Below are 20,779 nucleotides of genomic sequence, written 5' to 3' on the forward strand. Positions count from 1 at the left end.
CTGAATGGACCCAATTTGTGACATTGGGGGGGAAGTCGTGTGTTCCTCCCCCCCCCCAAAGGGGAGACATGGGGGGACAGGGGAAGGGACAGAGGGGACAATGGGGACAGTGGGGAAGGGACAGAGGGGACAATGGGGACAGGGGAAGGGACAGAGGGGACAATGGGGACAGTGGGGAAGGGACAGAGGGGACAATGGGGACAGGGGAAGGGACAGAGGGGACAATGGGGACAGTGGGGAAGGGACAGAGGGGACAATGGGGACAGGGGAAGGGACAGAGGGGACAATGGGGACAGTGGGGAAGGGACAGAGGGGACAATGGGGGGGGACACGGAAGGGGACAAGGGCAGGTGACAATGGGGAGGGGACAGAAGGGGGAACAGTGGAGGAGACAATGGGGAAAATTGGGAGGGGACAGAAGGGACAGGGAAGGGGACAGTGGGGGGACGGGGGGGACAATGGGGAGTGACAGTGGGGAGCAGACAGAGGGGACAATGGTGGGGGACAGAGGGGACAATGTGGGGGTCAGAGGGGAGCAGACAGAGGGGACAATGGGGGGTGACAGAGGGACAATGTGGGGGTGACAATGGGGACGGGTAATGAGGAGGAGACAATGGGGACAATCAGGGGGACAATGGGGGGTGACAGCGTGAAGGGGCAGAAGGGAGGGGACAGAGGGGACAGAGGGGACCGTGGGGGGGTTTGGGCTTGGCAGAGGGGTTGGGGGGGCTCAGAGTGGGCGTGTCCAAAGTGGGCGTGGTCAGCGGGCGTGGCCAAGGTTATTCGAATAAAAAATAAATTAAAAATTAAAAAATATATATTTAAAAATAAATGAAAAACAAGGTAAAACTGGTAAGTGCTGGAAAGTGAAGTGCCAGAAAAGGTGCCGTAAAATGTCCATGAAATGAAGTGCCATAAAGCGCGACTGTCACAAAACTGTCCTAAAATAAAATTAAAATAAACCGAAAGCTTTAAAAATAGAAAAATTGAAAATAAAAATAAATAAAAAATAAAATTAAAAAAATAAAATAAAAAGCTTCAAAAATAGAAAAATTAAAAATAAAAAGTAAGTAAAAAGAATATTAAAAAAAACCCAAAAGCCTTAAAAATAGAAAAATTAAAAATAAAAATTAAATAAAAAATAAAAAAATTAAATAAAAAGCTTTCAAAATAAAAAATTAAAAATAAAAATTAAATTGAAAAATTTAAAATCTTTAAAAGCAGAAAAATTTAAAATAGAAATTAAATAAAAAAATAAAAAATTAAAAGCCTTAAAAATAGAAAAATTGAAAATTAAAATTAAATTAAAACATTAAAAAATTAAATAAAAGGTTTAAAAACAGAAAAATTAAAAATAAAAATTAAATAAAAAATTAAAAAATTAAATAAAAAGCTTTAAAATTAAAAAATTAAAAATAAAAATTAAATAAAAAATTAAAAATAAAAAAAAAATATTTAAAAATAGTAAAATTAAAAATTAAAATTAAATAAAAAAATAAATAAATAAAATCTTTAAAAACAGAAAAATTAAAAAAAAATTAAATAAAAAGCCTTAAAAATAGAAAAATTGAAAATTAAAATTAAATTTAAAAAATTAAAATATTAAATAAAAAGCTTTAAAAATAGAAAAATTAAAAATAAAAATTAAATAAAAAATAAAAAATAAAAACCAAAAATCTTTAAAAATAGAAAAATTAGAAATAAAAATTAAATAAAAAATTAAAAAATTAAATAAAAAGCTTTAAAATTAAAAAAATTAAAAATAAAAATTAAATAAAAAATTAAAAATAAAATAAAAATATTTTAAAATAGAAAAATTAAAAATTAAAATTAAGTAAAAAAAATAAATAAAATCTTTAAAAACAGAAAAATTTAAAAAAAATTAAATAAAAAAATTAAAAAATTAAATAAAAAGCCTTAAAAATAGAAAAATTGAAAATTAAAATTAAATTTAAAAATTAAAAAATTAAATAAAAAGCTTTAAAAATAGAAAAATTAAAAATAAAAATTAAATAAAAAATAAAAAATAAAAAACTAAAATCTCTAAAAATAGAAAAATTAAAAATAAAAATTAAATAAAAAAATTAAAAAATTAAATAAAAAGCTTTAAAATTAAAAAAATTTAAAATAAAAATTAAATTAAAAAATTAAAAATAAAATAAAAATATTTAAAAATAGAAAAATTAAAAATTAAAATTAAATTAAAAATTAAAAAAAATAAAATCTTTAAAACCAGAAAAATTAAAAAAAAAATTAAATAAAAAAATTAAAAAATTAAATAAAAAGCCTTAAAAATAGAAAAATTGAAAATTAAAATTAAATTCAAAAATTAAAAAATTAAATAAAAAGCTTTAAAAATAGAAAAATTAAAAATCAAAATTAAATAAAAAATAAAAAATTAAATAAAAAGCTTTAAAAATAGATAAATTAAAAATAAAAATTAAATAAAAAATTAAAAAATTAAATAAAAAGCTTTAAAAATAAAAAAATTAAAAATTAAAATTAAATAAAAAATTAAAAAATAAAATAAAAATATTTAAAAATAGAAAAATTAAAAATTAAAATTAAATTAAAAAAAAAACAAAATAAAATAAAAGCTTTAAAAATAAAAAAAATTTAAATAAAAATTAAATTGAAAAGATTTTAAAAAGGCTGTAAAAAAGAAAAATAAAAAATAATTTTAAAAAATTTTAAAAAGAAAATTAATTTAAAATTAATCAGAAACAAAATAAACACTGTGAAGTACCGTAAAAGTTCCATAAAAGGTCGCGCCGAAATGCACGACTGTCGTAAAAGCTGCCGTAAAGTGCGACTGTCGCAAAAGAGCAGTAAAGTGCGACTGTCGTAAAAGGTGCCGTAAAGCGCGACTGTCGCAAAAGGTGCCGTAAAGCGCGACTGTCGTAAAACTGCCGTAAAGCGCGACTGTCGTAAAAGGTGCCGTAAAGCGCGACTGTCGCAAAAGGTGCCGTAAAGCAGAACTGTCGCAAAAGGTGCCGTAAAGCGCGACTGTCGCAAAAGGTGCCGTAAAGCGCGACTGTCGTAAAAGGTGCCGTAAAGCGCGACTGTCGCAAAAGGTGCCGTAAAGCAGAACTGTCGTAAAAGGTGCCGTAAAGCGCGACTGTCGCAAACCTGCCGTAAAGCGCGACTGTCGCAAAAGGTGCCGTAAAGCGCGACTGTCGTAAAACTGCCGTAAAGCGCGACTGTCGCAAAAGGTGCCGTAAAGCAGAACTGTCGCAAACCTGCCGTAAAGCGCGACTGTCGTAAAAGGTGTCGTAAAGTGCGACTGTCGCAAAAGGTGCCGTAAAGCAGAAGTGTCGCAAAAGGTGCCGTAAAGCAGAACTGTCGTAAAAGGTGCCGTAAAGCGCGACTGTCGCAAAAGGTGCCGTAAAGCGCGAGTGTCGTAAAAGGTGTCGTAAAGCGCGACTGTCGCAAAAGGTGCCGTAAAGCGCGGCTGTCGTAAAAGGTGCCGTAAAGCAGAACTGTCGCAAAAGGTGCCGTAAAGCAGAACTGTCGCAAAAGGTGCCGTAAAGCGCGGCTGTCGTAAAAGGTGCCGTAAAGCAGAACTGTCGCAAAAGGTGTCGTAAAGTGCGACTGTCGCAAAAGGTGCCGTAAAGCGCGACTGTCGCAAAAGGTGTCGTAAAGTGCGACTGTCGCAAAAGGTGCCGTAAAGCAGAACTGTCGCAAAAGGTGCCGTAAAGCAGAACTGTCGTAAAAGGTGCCGTAAAGTGCGACTGACGCAAAAGGTGCCGTAAAGCAGAACTGTCGCAAAAGGTGTCGTAAAGCGCGACTGTCGCAAAAGGTGCCGTAAAGCGCGACTGTCGCAAAAGGTGCCGTAAAGCAGAACTGTCGCAAAAGGTGTCGTAAAGTGCGACTGTCGCAAAAGGTGCCGTAAAGCGCGAGTGTCGTAAAAGGTGTCGTAAAGCGCGACTGTCGCAAAAGGTGCCGTAAAGCAGAACTGTCGCAAAAGGTGCCGTAAAGTGCGACTGTCGTAAAAGGTGCCGTAAAGCGCGACTGTCGTAAAAGGTGTCGTAAAGTGCGACTGTCGCAAAAGGTGCCGTAAAGCAGAACTGTCGCAAAAGGTGCCGTAAAGCAGAACTGTCGTAAAAGGTGCCGTAAAGCGCGACTGTCGTAAAAGGTGCCGTAAAGCAGAACTGTCGCAAAAGGTGCCGTAAAGCGCGACTGTCGCAAAAGGTGCCGTAAAGCGCGACTGTCGTAAAAGGTGTCGTAAAGCGCGACTGTCGCAAAAGGTGCCGTAAAGCAGAACTGTCGCAAAAGGTGCCGTAAAGCAGAACTGTCGTAAAAGGTGCCGTAAAGCGCGACTGTCGTAAAAGGTGTCGTAAAGCGCGACTGTCGTAAAAGGTGCCGTAAAGCGCGACTGTCGCAAAAGAGCCGTAAAGCGCGACTGTCGCAAACCTGCCGTAAAGCGCGACTGTCGTAAAAGGTGCCGTAAAGCGCGACTGTCGTAAAGGGTGTCGTAAAGCGCGACTGTCGTAAAAGGTGCCGTAAAGCGCGACTGTCGCAAACCTGCCGTAAAGCGCGACTGTCGTGAAAGTGCCGTAAAGCGCGACTGTCGCAAAAGGTGTCGTAAAGCGTGACTGTCGCAAAAGCTGCCGTAAAGCGCGACTGACGTAAAAGGAGCCGTAAAGCGCGACTGTCGCAAAAGGTGCCGTAAAGCGCGACTGTCGTAAAAAAAAAAAGGGGGGGACGTAAAGCGCGACTGTCGCAAAAAAAAAAAGGGGGACATAAATCGCGACTGCCGCAAAAGGGGCCATGAAGCCCGACTGTGGTAAACGGCAGTGCTGTAAGGCTCTGGCCGAGGACGCTGCTTCTGCAGCATCGAGGCTGGTGACACACCAGTGTAATAACGGGACAAACTCACTCTGCCCACGACAGAGACCTCTATAAGCATCTAAAGCCTTTCTAAAGTTCCATGCCAAGTCAGTTACCGAAACAGGAGCCAAAAATCCTCTTAGAATGAACTTTATTGAATATTTCCAATGGTGACCGTTCAGCTGTGTTTACCAGAGACTTTTGGACACAGTTTTTATAAAGCACTTTAATAGTATCTCCCGCCGGGATTTGGCTGCCGGGGAGCTGCTCCCAGCTTGCCGGGCGCTGCTTGAGCTCTGTTTGCCGCACGGGGGATGCCCCCCGCAGCTGCCACGCCGAGCTCCGCTCCTCCTGCGGCTCCGCCCCTCGCCGCCGCGAGTCTCCAGCCGGACACGCCCCCCATTTCCCCGTCGGACCCCGCCGCTCCGGTACCCGCGGTCCTGCTCGCCCCTGCCGCCCCGCCCCCGCCCTCGCGGTCCCGACACCCGTCCCCCCGGCCCCGGCCCCTCCCACTGCTCCCGCCATCCCCGCCTTTGCCATCCCGTCGGTCCCGGCTACCGCGGGCCCCGCCCCTCAATCCCGCCCACCGGCGTCCCGCGGCCCCGCCCCCTCCTGCCGCCGCCGCCGCCCCCCCCACGTCCCCCTCGCCCCCTTTGCCGACCCAGCGGGGCCGGTGCTGGCCCAAGTCCCGTCGCTGCTGCTGCGTCTCTGCAGTTCCCTGCGGCTCCCGGATCTGCGGTGCCGAGCGCTCCTGGCGCGGCCGCGCTGCGTCTTCAGCGCCCCCTGTGCGCGTTGCCGCGGGAAGCTCTGCCCCCCCCCCACCCTCACGTTCCAGTGCACGCCGCACACCCCGAGCCGCCCACGGGCCCCGCGGCAGTGCAAACGCCCCCGGCTGACCCCGTCCCTGCCGGCGTTCCGGCGCAATCCCCCGGTCCCGGCACGGCACCGCTTGCGCTGGAACCGGAGCGCCCCAGCCCGCCCAGCCCGCCCGTGCCGGCGCCGCGGCGTCCGCTCCGGTGGCTGCAGCCTCTGCCGTGCTTGCCGCCGCTCCAGCGCTGCCTCCCGTCCGCGCCGCCCCTGCCCGCCGGGCCGGCAGCCACCGCAGCCCCCAGCGGCTGCACGCCGCGGCCCCCCCGCCGCCTCCCCGCAGCACCTCCCGCCACCCGGGATCATCCCCCGCTGACGAGGCCGCCCCGCCGCCGCCCGTGGCCGCTTTCTCGCTCCTGCCGCCGCCGCTCCATGGCGGGCCGAGCCGCGCCTTCCCCAGCGCGGCCCCCCCGCTTCAGAGCTGCTGGATGGCGCGGCTCCGCCGCCTCCTGCAACCACGGACGTCCCGGCGTTCCTTTCCACGGCCGCGGCCGCAGCCCCGGCTCCCGTTTCCGCAGCCCCGGCTCCCGTTTCCGCAGCCCCGCGCCCGCCCGCCATGATGACTGCCCTAGTGACGCAACCCACGCATGCGCAGTTGCTACAACCCCGCACCATCAATATCACTCCGCGCCGCCTCATCCAACCACGGCGCTGCTCCGCCGCCACCCCCACTGCTTTGGCCGCCGCTTTGGTACAGCCCGGTCCCGGTTCCGAGCCGCTGCGTGCCGCTGTCCGGCCACAGCCGGCATCCCTGTGCGCTGGCACGGCGCTTCCGCCGCCACCGGGTCCGTACACGGCACCACAGCAGGCGAAAACTGCAGCGCCGTGCATGTATCCTTCCGCGTTCCTAGCTCTGCCGGACCTCTCTCGGCCGCATCACCGAGAGATCCCTCCCCAGCGCGCGCGCGCGACCCTGCACAACCGACACCTGATATCCCTCCGCGTTTTTGCCTTCCGCACCCCTAACACCGAGTGGGACTACTTTGTGTCATGATTCGTCCGCACACAAACCGGGCAACGAGGCTGGAATATGACAGCTGCTTTAATAAATACAGGACAGACAGAGAATTATTTTGCCCCTGCAAATGCCGACCCTTTGATCCCAACAATAAAAAAAAAATTCGAAAAAGAGCTGTTCCCAAATAGCTCCAGTCCCCCCCCAGTGTTTGGGACAGATTTCTCGACCCAAAATGAGACACACTAAACCCTGAAAATTGGCCAGCATTAATCCCAAATTAGAAAACTCACAGAAATAATTTGATAATTTTCAACTAACAGACTGGGATGAAGTCAGAGGCCAGATTTGCAAGGAAGAAAGTCCAAACCCTTTAGCAATGCCTGTGCCATTCAGCCAGCGAGCCGGCGGTCCCAGAACACAGGTGGCTATCCCACCTCATGAGATGAAAGAATTGCGAAAAGCAATAAGGGACGGTGGCATCTGCTGCCCATATTTTAAGCAGCTGCTGAAAAGCACCCTGGAAGGACAGACAGACACCAAATGGCTGTAAAAATCCTGCTGGTGTAATTCTCACAGCCTCACAATGTATGCTGTGGGAAATCAAGACTGCTCACAGGGGTACGAGCCACTTACAGACCAAGTACCGATGCAGATCTTCGTACCCTTGTGGTGTCTAAGCTGACTGGTGACCCCTCCTGATGATCAGAATGATAATCGAGTGAATTTACCCAGAACAGCGTTAGGTGACATTAAAAAGATGGCTCTTTTTTGCAAATTCAGTGTGAAAAACGCCAATCGCTTGGTTTTTAAAATGTTAAAAGTTTCATAGTGACAAAATGGTTATAAAAATAGTGATACAATTGGAGTAATAATAATTTGGACAATTTGGATTAGGACAATATGAGACAATAAAAACAAAGAGTTACGGATGTCCAGGTACCTTTTCTGGGCAGCACCAGCCTGAAAAAGGCCCCACGTTAACAAAGGATTAACCCTTAAAAACAATAACCTATTGCATGTTCATACACCTCATCCATGATGCATAAATTCCATTCAAACACAGGATTCTGTCTGGTCATCATCAATTTCTTCCTCCGAATCCTGACAGCGCCTTTGAGGCGGGAAGAAGTTCGTTTCTCCTGATAATGGAGCAATAAATTCTTTTTCTCTGAAAGATTCAGGTGTCCTGTGGCTGCTATTTTTATAACCTAAAACTACATTTAACACACTACTTAAGAGAATGAAAACAGCATCACTTTCTAACACAACACATATAATAATAATTTGAATATTTGCGAAAAGCCAATCATAAAATACATGCATTTTTGCAAATTCGGCCTGCAGGAAGTTTTGAAAAAACCTATAATCCGATTAGCCAAGACTCCTCTGAACCATTCACCACATTTGTGGACCGGGTGATGCCAGGAGCAGAAAGACAATGTGGTGATGACACAGCTCACCCAATAACGACACGGGACATTATTGAAAATAATGGCAATGCAGAATGTAAAAGAGTTATCAAAGCCCTGGGAAAAGAAAAACCCACAGTGCATGAGATGATCGAGGTAACAAAACTGGGAGTCCACAGCAAGTGGCAATTATCCAGGCAAATGAACTTGGAAAAGCTCTAGGAGAAAAAAATTGAAAGGGCTCTTACAGCTCAAACAGTGCGAGCAGCTGCACAGGCGGCACAAGCAGAAGCTTTACCTGTAAAATTTTGATTTTTTAAAATTCAGATTTAGGTGGTTTTGAGGTGAAATTTTGATTTTTTTTTTTTCATTTGAATTTTGGGGGTTTTGAACCAAAATTTCAGGGTTTTGGGGGTGAAATGAAACAGGAAAGCCTTATCAATATGATTGTCTGGCAAAAGATTTTGAGAATATGGAAACTCTAAGTGAGATTGAAATGAAAGCAAGCTCTGAGATCCCTCAGTTACTGAACAGCTGGAAAACAACGCTGGGGCTGCTGAAGGTAAATCCCCTTTTGATGGAACAATCCCTCTGCTTACAGGTCCAAGGGTCAGAGCAGACCCTGCCAGCTCGGCAGAAGGGGCCCAAAGAGGAGTTTTTAGGATTTAAAATGTAACACAGTGTGGTGATGTAGTGATTCTTATAGGCTGTATGGAAATGCTGTAGGATTTGTGTATTGGACTGGATTGGTTAGTGAGAATCAGAATGTTCAACACTGAAGAAGATTTATTGTATTGTAATGGGAACCTCGCTGTCTTAGCTCTTTCTATGCTCTTGTCTCTTAGCTCTTGCCCCTTTTACCTTCTTATGCTCTCTCAGCCTCTCATCCTCTCTCCCCCTCTCTTCTCTCGGGCCTGCTCCAGCTGTGCCTGGCAGCTCCAGCAGGGCCCTGCGCCCAGGCCCTGTGCAATAACCCCAAATCCCAAAAATCCCCTGCACCCAGGCCCTTTGCAATAAACCCCAAATCCCAAAAATCCCCTGCACCCAGGCCCTTTGCAAAAACCCCAAATCCCAAAAATCCCCTGCACCCAGGCCCTGTGCAAAAACCCCAAATCCCAAAAATCCCCTGCACCCAGGCCCTGTGCAATGAACCCCAAATCCCAAAAATCCCCTGCACGCAGGCCCTGTGCAATGAACCCCAAATCCCAGCAGGGCCCTGCACGCAGGCCCTGTGCAATGAACCCCAAATCCCAAAAATCCCCTGCACCCAGGCCCTGTGCAATAACCCCAAATCCCAAAAATCCCCTGCACCCAGGCCCTGTGCAATGAACCCCAAATCCCTAAAGTCCCCCGCACCCAGGCCCTTTGCAATGAACCCCAAATCCCAAAAATCCCCTGCACCCAGGCCCTTTGCAAAAACCCCAAATCCCAAAAATCCCCTGCACCCAGGCCCTGTGCAATGAACCCCAAATCCCAAAAATCCCCTGCACTTGGCCCTTTGCAATAAACCCAAATCCCAAAAATCCCCTGCACCCAGGCCCTGTGCAATAAACCCCAAATCCCAGCAGGGCCCTGCACCCAGGCCCTTTGCAATAAACCCCAAATCCCAGCAGGGCCCTGCACCCAGGCCCTGTGCAATAAACCCCAAATCCCAGCAGGGCCCTGCACCCAGGCCCTGTGCAATAAACCCAAATCCCAGCAGGCCCCTGCACCCAGGCCCTTTGCAAAAACCCCAAATCCCAAAAATCTCCTGCACCCAGGCCCTTTGCAATAAACCCCAAATCCCAAAAATCCCCTGCACCCAGGCCCTGTGCAATGAACCCCAAATCCCAAAAATCCCCTGCACCCAGGCCCTGTGCAATGAACCCCAAATCCCAAAAATCCCCTGCACCCAGGCCCTGTGCAATGAACCCAAATCCCAGCAGGGCCCTGCACCCAGGCCCTGTGCAATAAACCCCAAATCCCAGCAGGGCCCTGCACCCAGGCCCTTTGCAATAAACCCAAATCCCAAAAATCCCCTGCACCCAGGCCCTTTGCAAAAACCCCAAATCCCTAAAGGTCCCTGCACCCAGGCCCTTTGCAATGAACCCCAAATCCCAGCAGGCCCCTGCACCCAAGTCCTGTGCAATGAACCCCAAATCCCAGCAGGCCCCTGCACCCAGGCCCTGTGCAATGAACCCCAAATCCCAAAAATCCCCTGCACCCAGGCCCTTTGCAAAAACCCCAAATCCCAAAAATCCCCTGCACCCAGGCCCTTTGCAAAAACCCCAAATCCCAAAAATCCCCTGCACCCAGGCCCTTTGCAAAAACCCCAAATCCCAAAAATCCCCTGCACCCAGGCCCTTTGCAAAAACCCCAAATCCCAAAAATCCCCTGCACCCAGGCCCTGTGCAATGAACCCCAAATCCCAAAAATCCCCTGCACCCAGGCCCTTTGCAATGAACCCCAAATCCCAAAAATCCCCTGCACCCAGGCCCTTTGCAAGAAACCCCAAGTTCCACGCCCTGTGCAATGCAGGGATCTCTTGTCTCTGTGTGTCCCAACTATGCCACCCCCTGTCACTCCTACAATGGGGACCCCCCCCGGGACCCTCCCCACCATGAGGACCCCCCCCAGGACCTACCCTGTTATGGGGAACCCCTCGGGACCCCCCAGACCGGTGCCAGCAAATCCCCAAGCTCGGGGTCCCCATCACTCCCTTACCCCCCCTCCCCTCCCTTTTCACCACCTGGGGAGGGGTCGCGTTGCCCCCCCCCCCCACCCTCAGGACCCCCCCATTGTTGGTGGGACCCCCCCTCAGGGGACAAGGGGGGCACCCCCAGCCCCATTTTCCTCCAGAAATGTAAATAAAGGGTGGAACCGAGTGGCTGCTCCAGGATGATTTGGGGAGGGGGAGTTGGGGGGTCCTGCCCCCCCCGCCGCGAGCGTTTTTAAGAAAAGCAGCAATAAAAACTTTCCTGTTTCGTACCGAACGGCCCCGATTTGTGACACGGCGGGGGCGGGGGTCGTGTGTCCCCTCCCCTCAAAAGGGGTGACAGGGATGGGACTCGGTGGCACCACGGGGACGGTGACACTGTCACAGCCCCCAGTGGTGACACTGCCAACCCCCCCAAGCAATGGTGACACTGTCACAGCCCCCAGTGGTGACACTGCCACCCCCCCAGCAATGGTGACACTGTCACAGCCCCCAGTGGTGACACTGCCAGCCCCCCCCGGGACAGGGGGAATCTGGGACACGGAGGGAGCGGGGAGGCCCCGGAGGGGGGACAGGGGAGGGACAGAGGCGACAATGGGAGGGGACAGGAGAGAGTGGGGAGGGGACAATGGGGAGGAAGGACCAGGGGAGGGGACAATGGGGAAAATGGGGGGGACAGAAGGGGGAACAGAGGGGACAATGAGGAGGGGACAGAGGGGAGGGGAAAATGGGGAGGTGACAATGGGGGTGGGACAGAAGGACCAGGGGAGGGGACAGTGGGGACAATGGGCGGGGTGACGATGGGGGGGGAGAGAGGGGACAGAGGGGGGGACAATGGGGAGGGGACATTGAGGAGGGGACATTGAGGAGGGGACAGAGGTGACGCGGTGTGGGGGGCGGGGTTGGGCTTGGCAGAGGGGTCGGGAATGGGGGGGGGGGGGCTCAGACCGGGCGCGTCCAAAGTGGGCGCGGTCGGTGGGCGTGGCCAAGGTGGGCGTGTCCGCCCCGCCCCCGAGGCGGGCGCGGGCGATGGCGCTGGCGGCGGCGCTGGGGGCGCTGGGGGCTCTGGGGGGGCTCCTGGGGGGGCTCCTGGGGGCGCTGGCTCTGGGGGGGCTCCCGGGGGCTCCCGGCCCCGCTCTGGGGGCGCTGCTGGCGGCTCTGGGGGCGCTGCTGGCGGCTCTGGGGGCGCTGCTGGCGCTGCAGCGGCTGCTCCGGCCGCACCTCTGGGCCGACCTGGCGTTCGCGCTGCGGGCGCTGCGGGTGCGGCGGCGGGCGCGGGGCGGCCCCGGGGGCTGCGTGGCCTCCCGGTTCCTGCGGGCGGCCCGGGCGGCCCCGGCTCGGCCGTTCCTGCGGGGCCGGCACGGAGCGGAGCCGCTGGGGCGGGCGGCGCGGAGCGTGGCGCGGGTGGCGAACGCGCTGCGGGCGCTGCGGGCCCCGCCGCGGCCCGGGGACACCGTGGGGCTCCTGGTGGGCAACGAGCCCCGATTCGTGTGGGGCTGGTTCGGGCTGGCGGCGCTCGGAGCCCGCCCGGCCTTCCTGGGCACGGCGCTGCGCCCCGCGGGGCTCCGGCACTGCCTGAGAGGCTGCGGGGCGAGGGCGCTGCTGGTGGCGGACGGTGAGAACCGGGGACACCGGGGGATAGCGGGGGGACAGCGGGAAACGTGCGGGGAAAAGGGCCCGGAGGAAGCGGGGGGACACCGGGGGGACCGAGGGATAACGGGGGGACCGAGGGGACCGAGGAACGGAGGGGGAAAGGCACCGGGAAAACCGGGGGGGACCGGGGGAAAACGGGGACCACGGAGTGCGAAGATCCCGGAGTATAACGGGGACAGAGCCGGGATCCCGGGGATCCCGGGGGATGAGAGGACCGGGAACCGGAGTGGGACATGGGCAGTAAAGAACGGGGACGAAGGGGACAAGGAGTGGGTGGCACCGGGGATGGGGTGGTGGCATCGGGGATAGGGTGGTGGCCTCGGGGATGCGGTGGTGGCCCCGGGGATGCGGTGGTGGCCCCGGGGATGCGGTGGTGGCACTGCGGATGGCACTGGGGATGCGGTGGTGGCCTCGGGGATGCGGTGGTGGCCCCGGGGATGCGGTGGTGGCCCCGGGGATGCGGTGGTGGCCCCGGGGCCAGCCGGGCGGTCCCCACACGGTTCCGTCCCCCCCAGACCTGTTCGGCTCGGTGGAGCCGCTCCTGCCCAGCCTGCGGGAGGACGGGGTCGCCGTGTGGGTGCTGGGAGCGGGGCCGTACCCGGAGGGCGTCGTGGCGCTGCAGGAGCTGCTGGACGCGGCCTCCGAGGAGCTGCAGCCCGAGGAGGTTTGGGAGCCCGAGGACATGAACGACACCTGCCTCTACATCTTCACCTCGGGCACCACCGGTGCGGCCGGCACCGGGAACCGGGAGGGGGCGGCTCTGGCTGAGCCGAGGGGGGGCTCAATTCTTGTTTTCCCCTCCCAGGCCTCCCCAAAGCCGCCCGCGTGTCCCACCTCAAGGCCATCATGTGCCTGAGCTTCTACGAGCTGGTGGGAGCCTCCAGCAAGGACGTGGTGTACCTGGCACTGCCCCTCTACCACATGGCCGGGTCCCTGCTGGGCATCGTGGGCTGCCTGGGCATCGGTGAGCGGGGATGGGCGTCCCGGGGCTGCTTTTGGGGGGTGTTTTGGGGCTGATCTCCCCCCCTCGCCCCGTTCCCATGCCGCAGGAGCCACGTGTGTGCTGAAGGAGAAGTTCTCGGCCAGCCACTTTTGGGAGGATTGCCGCGCCGAGGGCGTCACGGTGTTCCAGTACATCGGGGAGCTCTGCCGGTACCTGGTGAACCAGCCCCAGGTAGGGCGGGGGGCGGCACGGGGGTCCCGGGGCCTCTCCCGGAGCTGGGGGGGGGGGTCCCGGGGGTCCCCCCGAGCTGACGGTGGCCCTGGATTGTGGGGGGGGGGGGGTCCTGAGGGCACCCCCGGAGATCGGGGGCGGTCTCGGGCCGGTGAAGGGGCCTTGGAGGCTCCCCCAGAGCTGAGGGTGGCCCCAGGCCGGGCTGGGGGCGTTCCCGGAGCTGGGGCGGGGGGTCCCAGGGACTCCCCCAGAGCTGACGGTGACCCTGGAGCTGGGGGGTCCGGGGGGGCTCTCCCGGAGCTGGGGGGGGGGGGGGGGGGATCCCTGAGGGTTCCCCGGAGCTGGGGGGATCCCGGGCTGGGCTGAGGGATCCCGGGGTCCCCACGAGCTGACGGCGGCCCCGGGCGGGACTGGGAAGGGTCCCGGGGCTGTCCCGGGGCTGTCCCGGGGTCCCCATGAGCTGACGGCGGCCCCGGGCTGGGCTGAGGGGTCCCGGGTGTGTCCCGGGGGTGTCCCGGGGGTCCCCCCGCGCTGACGGCGGCCCCGGGCTGGGCTGGGGTGTCCCGGGTGTGTCCCGGGGCTGTCCCGGGGCTGTCCCGCGGTCCCCCCCAGCTGACGGCGGCCCCGCAGCGGCCCGGGGAGCGGCAGCACGGGCTCCGGCTGGCCGTGGGCAGCGGGCTCCGGCCCGACGTGTGGCGGAGCTTCCAGCGGCGCTTCGGGCCCGTGCGGATCGTGGAGACCTACGGGATGAGCGAGGGCAACGTGACCCTGTTCAACTACACCGGCACCCCCGGCGCCGTGGGCCGATGCAGCTTCATCTACAAGGTCTGCGGGAAAATACGGTTGTGGAAAGGTTTATTTTTTTTTTTTTAAAGTAAATATATAAATATATTTGTGTATTTTTTTGTTGTGAGATGCGACTAGAAATAAAGTAGGGTTTAGGTTGGGAATCAAGGAAAAAAAAGTTTATTAAGTTATAGTAATTAATACTTAATTAACCTTATTATTAGTTATTAATAATTCTTATTATTTAATTATCTATTTAATGACAATTATTAAGTAACCTTATTACTAAGGTTATTTAACTATTATTAATTAATAATTCATTATGTATTGATATTTATATATTATATACATACGTATAATAGATATACATATTATATTATATAAATATGTATATTATATATGCATTTGTATATTATATATGCATATGTATATTATATACACATGTTTATATTATATATACATATATGTATATACAATATATATAAAACCTAAAATTAATACTATATATTTGCAGTATTAATTTTATACATATATATAATATATATATAATATTTAGGTTAGGAATAAAGGGGAAAAAAAGTTTATTATTTTACCTTAATTAATAATTAATTAACCTTATTCGTTATTAATAAATAATTATTTAATTATCTATTTAATGACATTAATTAACCTCATTACTAAGGTTAATTAACTATTAATCAATAATGAATTATTTATTAATATCTATATAATTTAAATTTCTATAATTTAAATATAATTTATATAATTTAAATATAATTTATATATAATAAATATAACTATTACAATTTATATTTATTTTATTTCTATTTTTACTTACATTTGAATTTTATTTATATTCATTTCTAATTTCGTGACCCCAGTCCCCCTCAAATCCACTTTTTCATGAACCAACCACCAGAAAACCAACCACTCCTCATTGGCCACGCCAAAATTCAGACCTGAGCGCTCTTTGCTTCGGCCACAACCTCCCAAAATTCTGATTTCCTGACCGGTGCTGCCCCCCCTGCCCCTCTCCCCAGCTCTTCTCCCCGTTCGAGGTCGTTCGCTACGACGTCGCCGCCGGAGCTCCGGAACGGGACCGGAACGGGCGCTGCATCCGCGCCAGGACGGGTGAGGAGCGGGCGCGGGGGCACCGGGGGCGCCGTGGTTTATTTAAACCATGGTGGATCTTGAGCTGGAACTGACAGCCAAACGCTCTGGCAGTTTAGAGTTAGAAAGCCAATGTTTATTGCAGGGTAACTCCCCCCAAAATCCTCTAAATCCCTTAAAATTTGTGTTTCACCATCCCCTCAGCTGAGACAGGGCCCCGGTGATGCCCTAATTTTAATTAACTCCAATAAACTTATCTCTAAAATCTCAGCTCCTCTAAAAATCTCTAAATCCCTTAAAATCTCTACATCCCTTAAAATCTCTAAATCCCTTAAAATCTCTAAATCCCTTAAAATCTCTACATTCCTTAAAATCTCTAAATTCCTTAAAATCTCTACATTCCTTAAATTTTTCGCCTCACTGTCCCCATCCCCACGGGTGAGACGGGGCTGCTGTGGCTTCCCGGACGCAGTTCTGGGCTATTTTTAATTAACTCAAATAAAGCTAAAATCTCAGCTCCTCTAAAATCTCTTAAATTCCTTAAAATCTCTTAAATTCTCTAAAATCTTTAAATTCCTTCAAGGTTTGGCTCGCTGTCCCCATCCCCATCCCTGTCCCCATTCCCTCAGGTGACTCGGGGCTGCTGACCACCCCAGTGAGCCCCGGTTAAAACAATTAAAGCAGCCGTCCCTGGGCTGTTTTAATTAACTCCAAATTCTCTGAATTCCTTAAATTTTGTGTCTCAGGTGAGACGGGGCTCCTGATCGCGCCGGTGACCCCCAGGACGCCGTTCCTGGGCTACGCGGGCAGCCGGGAGCTCTCGGAGCAGAAATTGCTCCGCGGGGTTTTCGCCGAGGGCGACGAATTCTTCAACACCGGGGACCTGGTGGAGCAGGACCGGGAGCAGTTCGTGCGCTTCCGGGACCGCACCGGGGACACCTTCAGGTGCCCGGGACACCCTGGGGTGGGGACACCCCCAGGGACACCCCCAGGGACTGGGGAGACCCCCGGGGACAGCCCCAGAGCTCCCTGGGACAGGGACACCCCCAGGGACATCCTCAGGGATTGGGGAGACACCCAGGGACAGCCCCAGGGACACCCCAGGATGGGGAGACCCCCAGGGACACCCCCAGGGATTGGGGAGACCCCCAGGGACAGCCCCACAGCTCACCGGGATGGGGAGACCCCCAGAGGCACCCCCGGGATGGGGAGACCCCCAGGGACACCCTCAGGGACTGGGGAGACCCCCGGGGACAGCCCCAGAGCCCCTCCCAGGATGGGGACACCCCCAGAGCCCCCTGTGGGACAGGGACACCCCCAGGGACACCCCCAGAGTCCCCCAGGATGGGGAGACCCCCCAGAGCCCCCTCTGGGACAGGGACACCCCCAGAGCCCCCCCTCACAATGGGGACACCCCCAAAGACGCCTCCCCTGGGACAGGGACACCCCCAGGGACACCCCCAGAGCCCGTCCTAGAATGGGGACACCCCCAGAGCCCCCTGTGGGACAGGGACACCCCCAGAGCCGCCCCCTCACAATGGGGACACCCCCAGAGCCCCCTCCTTGCATGCCCAGGGGATCTCAGCCCTGTGGAATGTTCTGGGGGGTCCCGGGGGGTGCTCGGGGGTCCCCATTAAACATTTTTTGGGGTTTGGGGGGGGGTCTCTACCTGGTTTCCCCCAGGTGGAAAGGTGAGAACGTGGCCACCACCGAGGTGACCGAGGCGCTGCTGGCCCACGAGTCCCTGCAGGACGCCACCGTCTACGGGGTCACCGTGCCAGGTACGGCCGCCACCCCCATCCCTGCAGTGTCCCCAATGTCCCCCAATGTCCCCAAATGTCCCCAGTGTCCCCAAATGTCCCCAAATGTCCCCAATGTCCGCCAATGTCCCCCAATGTCCCCAATGTCCCCAAATGTCCCCAATGTCCCAAATGTCCCCGAATGTCCCCGAATGTCCCCAAATGTCCCAAATGTCCCCGAATGTCCCCAATGTCCCCAAATGTCTCCAATGTCCCCAAATGTCCCCAAATGTCCCCAATGTCCCCAATGTCCCCAATGTCCCCAATGTCCCCAAATGTCCCAAATGTCCCCAGTATCCCCAATGTCCCCAATGTCTGCCAATGTCCCCAAATGTCCCCAAATGTCCCCAAATGTCCCCAATGTCCCCAATGTCCCCAGTGTCCCCAATGTCCCCAATGTCCCCAATGTCCCCAATGTCCCCGAATGTCCCCAATGTCCCGATGTCCCCTCCTCTCCAGGACACGAGGGCCGGGCCGGGATGGCCGCTCTCGTTCTCCGCCCCGGCCGCTCCCTGGACGGCCCCGGGCTCTACCGGCACCTGGAGCAGCTCCTGCCGCCCTACGCACGGCCCCGATTCCTGCGGCTGCGGGTACCGGGGGGACCGGGGGGACCGGGGGGTCCCGGAGGGTCCTGGGGGGTGCTCGGGGGACCTGGAGGGTCCTGGGGGGTCCTGGGAGGGGACCAGGGGGTGCTCGGGGGGTGCTCAGGGGGTACCGGGGGTGCTCAGAGGTCCTGGGGGTGCTCAAGGGTCCCAGGGGGTACCGGGGGTCCTGGGGGATGCTCAAGGGTTCTGGGGGGTGCTCAAGGGTCCCGGGTGGTGCTCAGAGGGTGCTCGGGGGTCCTGGGGGTGCTCAGGGGGTGCTCGGGGGTCCTGGGGGTGCTCAGGGGGTGCTCAGGGGGTGCTCGGGGGTCCTGGGGGTGCTCAGGGGGTGCTCAGGGGGTGCTCGGGGGTCCCAGGGGTCCCGGGTGGTGCTCAGGGGGTGCTCGGGGGCCCCGGGTGGTGCTCAGGGGGTCCCAGGGGTCCCGGGTGGTGCTCAGGGGGTGCTCAGGGGTCCCGGGGGCCCCGGGTGGTGCTCAGCAGTCCCAGGAAGTGCGTGAGGGGTCCCGAGGGTGCTCGGGGGGTGCTCGGGGCTCCTTGGAGGTGCTGGGGGTCCCAGGGGGTGCTCGGGGGTCCCGGGCCGTGCTCAGGGGTCCCCAAGGGAGGGTCCCAGCGCCGCCGCTGTCCCCAGGAGGGGCTGGACATGACCGAGACCTTCAAGCAGCAGAAGGTGCGGCTGGCGCGGGACGGCTGCGACCCCGCGCAGGTGCCGGAGCCGCTGTTCGTGCTGGACGAGGCCGCCCGAGCCTTCGTCCCGCTGGACCCCGAGCGCTGGCAGCGCCTCCAGGACGGCCGGATCCGGATCTGAGCCGCGGGGCGGGGGTCCCGTGTCTGTCCCGGGGGTCCCCGTGTCCATTTCTGGGGTCCCCGTGTCCATTTCTGGGGTCTCCGTGTCCATTTTGGGGGTCCCCGTGTCCATTTTTGGGGGTCCCCGTGTCCATTTCTGGGGTCCCCGTGTCCATTTTGGGGGTCCTCGTGTCCATTTTGGGGTCCCCGTGTCCATTTTGGGGTCCCCGTGTCCATTTCTGGGGTCCCCGTGTCCATTTTGGGGGTCCTCGTGTCCATTTTGGGGTCCCCGTGTCCATTTCTGGGGTCCCTGTGTCCGTCCAGGGGTCCCCGTATCCATTTTTGGGGGTCCCCCCGTCCATTTTTGGGTCCCATTGTCAATTTTGAGGGTCCCCGTGTCTACTTTGGGGTCCCCGTGTCCATTTTTGGGGGTCCCCGTGTCCATTTTTGGGTCCCATTGTCAATTTTGAGGGTCCCCGTGTCTATTTTGGGGTCCCCGTGTCCATTTTTGGGGGTCCCCGTGTCCATTTCTGGGGTCCCCGTGTCCCTCTCGGGAGTTCCCGTGTCCATTTTTGGGGGTCCCCGTGTCCATTTTGGGGTCCCATTGTCAATTTTGGGGGTCCCCGTCTCCATTTCTGGGGTCCCCGTGTCCATCCCAGGGGTCCCTGTGTCCATTTTTGGGGGTCCCCGTGTCCATTTTGGGGTCCCAAAATCCATCCTGGGGGTCCCAAAATCCATTCCTGTCCCCTCCCTGTCCCCCCCCAGCCACCGGTGCCTTCCCCCCCCCCCGGGGGCTCTTTGTACACAAAATTCCCCATTTTGGGGTCTTTTTTTAGCAAATAAAATTCCTTTTGTAGCAAATCTGGTCCCTGTCACCCCCAAATCGGGGACAGGGACACCGAAATTTGTGTCCCCATGTCCTGGGGGTTTTTTTGGGGGGGCCCCATCTGGATTTGGGGTCCCCCCCCCCCCTAATTTGCCACCCCAGCAAATGATTCTTCTCTTAATTAAACAATTGTTACAAAAGGCTGAAGTTTTAATTCATTTTATTTTTAAGCCTTTCTCCAAAAATTGGGGGATCCTCACCCTCACCCCCTCCCACACTTTGCCCCGAGCTCAAACCCGATGGAAAAGAGGGAAAAATGGGGAAAATCCCTTAAATTTGTGCAAAAAAAGCCCCATTTTCACCCGCCCCCGCCCCAAGACAGAAACTGGGGTCTCAAATCCTGCAAATTTGGGCTGAAATCGTCCAAATTTGGACCAAACCTGACAGATCAGGGGCCAAAAATCCCCAAAGTGGTGCCTGAAAGATGGAAATGGGAATGAAAATCCTGCAGATGGGGCTGAAAGCCCAAAAATGGGGATTAAATTCGGCAATTTTGGGGCCGAATCCAGGAACCGGGCACTGAAATTCTGCAGATTGGGATCAGAATTCCAAACACAGAAATTGGGCCCAAAATGCTGGAAACTGGGACCAAACCCCCACAATTCTGGACTGAAACTGGGCCTAAAATCCTCTTTTTATTTTCTGAAACTCGAGCTGGGCTGAAATCCTGGGAATTTTACTGAAATCCCCAAATTTGGCCAGGAAATAAAAAACCTCGGTGTGAAATCCTGAAAACTGGGAGTGGAACCCAAGGGTTCGGGCTGAAGTGCTGGAATTTTGGGCTGAAATCCTGGAATTTTGGGCTGAAATCCCAGAAATTTTACCAAGAGCAGAACCCAATGGTTTGGGGCAGAAATCCTGGATTTTTGGGCTGAAATGCTGGAACTTTTGGGCTGAAATCCTGGAATTCCGGGCTAAAATAATGGATTTTTGGGCGGAAATCCTGAAATTTCAGGCTGAAATCCTGAATTTTTTTTTTTTCCTGTAATCCTGGAATTTTTGGGGCTGAAATGCTGGAATTTCGTGCTGAAATCATGGATATTTTTTTCTGAAATCCTGGAATCTTTGGAGCTGAAATCCAGGATTTTTTGGGCTGAAATAATGGATTTTTTGGGGCTGAAATCCTGGAATTTTTGGGACTGAAACCCTGGATTTTTTTTTTTTTTTTGCTAAAATCCTGGAATTTTGGGCTAAAATACTGGAATTTTTATTTTGCTAAAATCCTGG

General features: G+C 53.3%; 1 protein-coding gene across 1 annotated transcript; it reads left to right on the top strand.

The window, feature by feature from the left end:
• Positions 1 to 11,788: 11,788 nt before the first annotated feature.
• SLC27A3 (solute carrier family 27 member 3) lies at positions 11,789 to 19,695 on the top strand. The gene is made up of 10 exons (XM_036397710.2): positions 11,789 to 12,374; positions 12,928 to 13,137; positions 13,218 to 13,376; positions 13,462 to 13,586; positions 14,217 to 14,411; positions 15,413 to 15,503; positions 16,229 to 16,427; positions 17,166 to 17,263; positions 17,741 to 17,871; positions 18,512 to 19,695. Exons 1-10 carry the CDS (start codon positions 11,789 to 11,791, stop codon positions 18,686 to 18,688), a joined length of 1,971 nt encoding a protein of 656 aa, XP_036253603.1. The 3' UTR covers positions 18,689 to 19,695.
• Positions 19,696 to 20,779: the final 1,084 nt, after the last annotated feature.

The sequence above is a fragment of the Molothrus ater genome, chromosome 29 (genome assembly GCF_012460135.2).
Source record: "Molothrus ater isolate BHLD 08-10-18 breed brown headed cowbird chromosome 29, BPBGC_Mater_1.1, whole genome shotgun sequence".
NCBI lineage: Eukaryota > Metazoa > Chordata > Aves > Passeriformes > Icteridae > Molothrus > Molothrus ater.

Bases quoted from the DNA above. Each gene is read 5' to 3' on its own strand.
- SLC27A3 (XM_036397710.2), top strand. From the start codon at position 11,789: ATGGCGCTGGCGGCGGCGCTGGGGGCGCTGGGGGCTCTGGGGGGGCTC. The intron at 13,138-13,217 runs GTGCGGCCGGCA...TTCCCCTCCCAG, and splicing joins CTTCACCTCGGGCACCACCG to GCCTCCCCAAAGCCGCCCGC. The intron at 17,872-18,511 runs GTACCGGGGGGA...CGCTGTCCCCAG, and splicing joins CCCGATTCCTGCGGCTGCGG to GAGGGGCTGGACATGACCGA.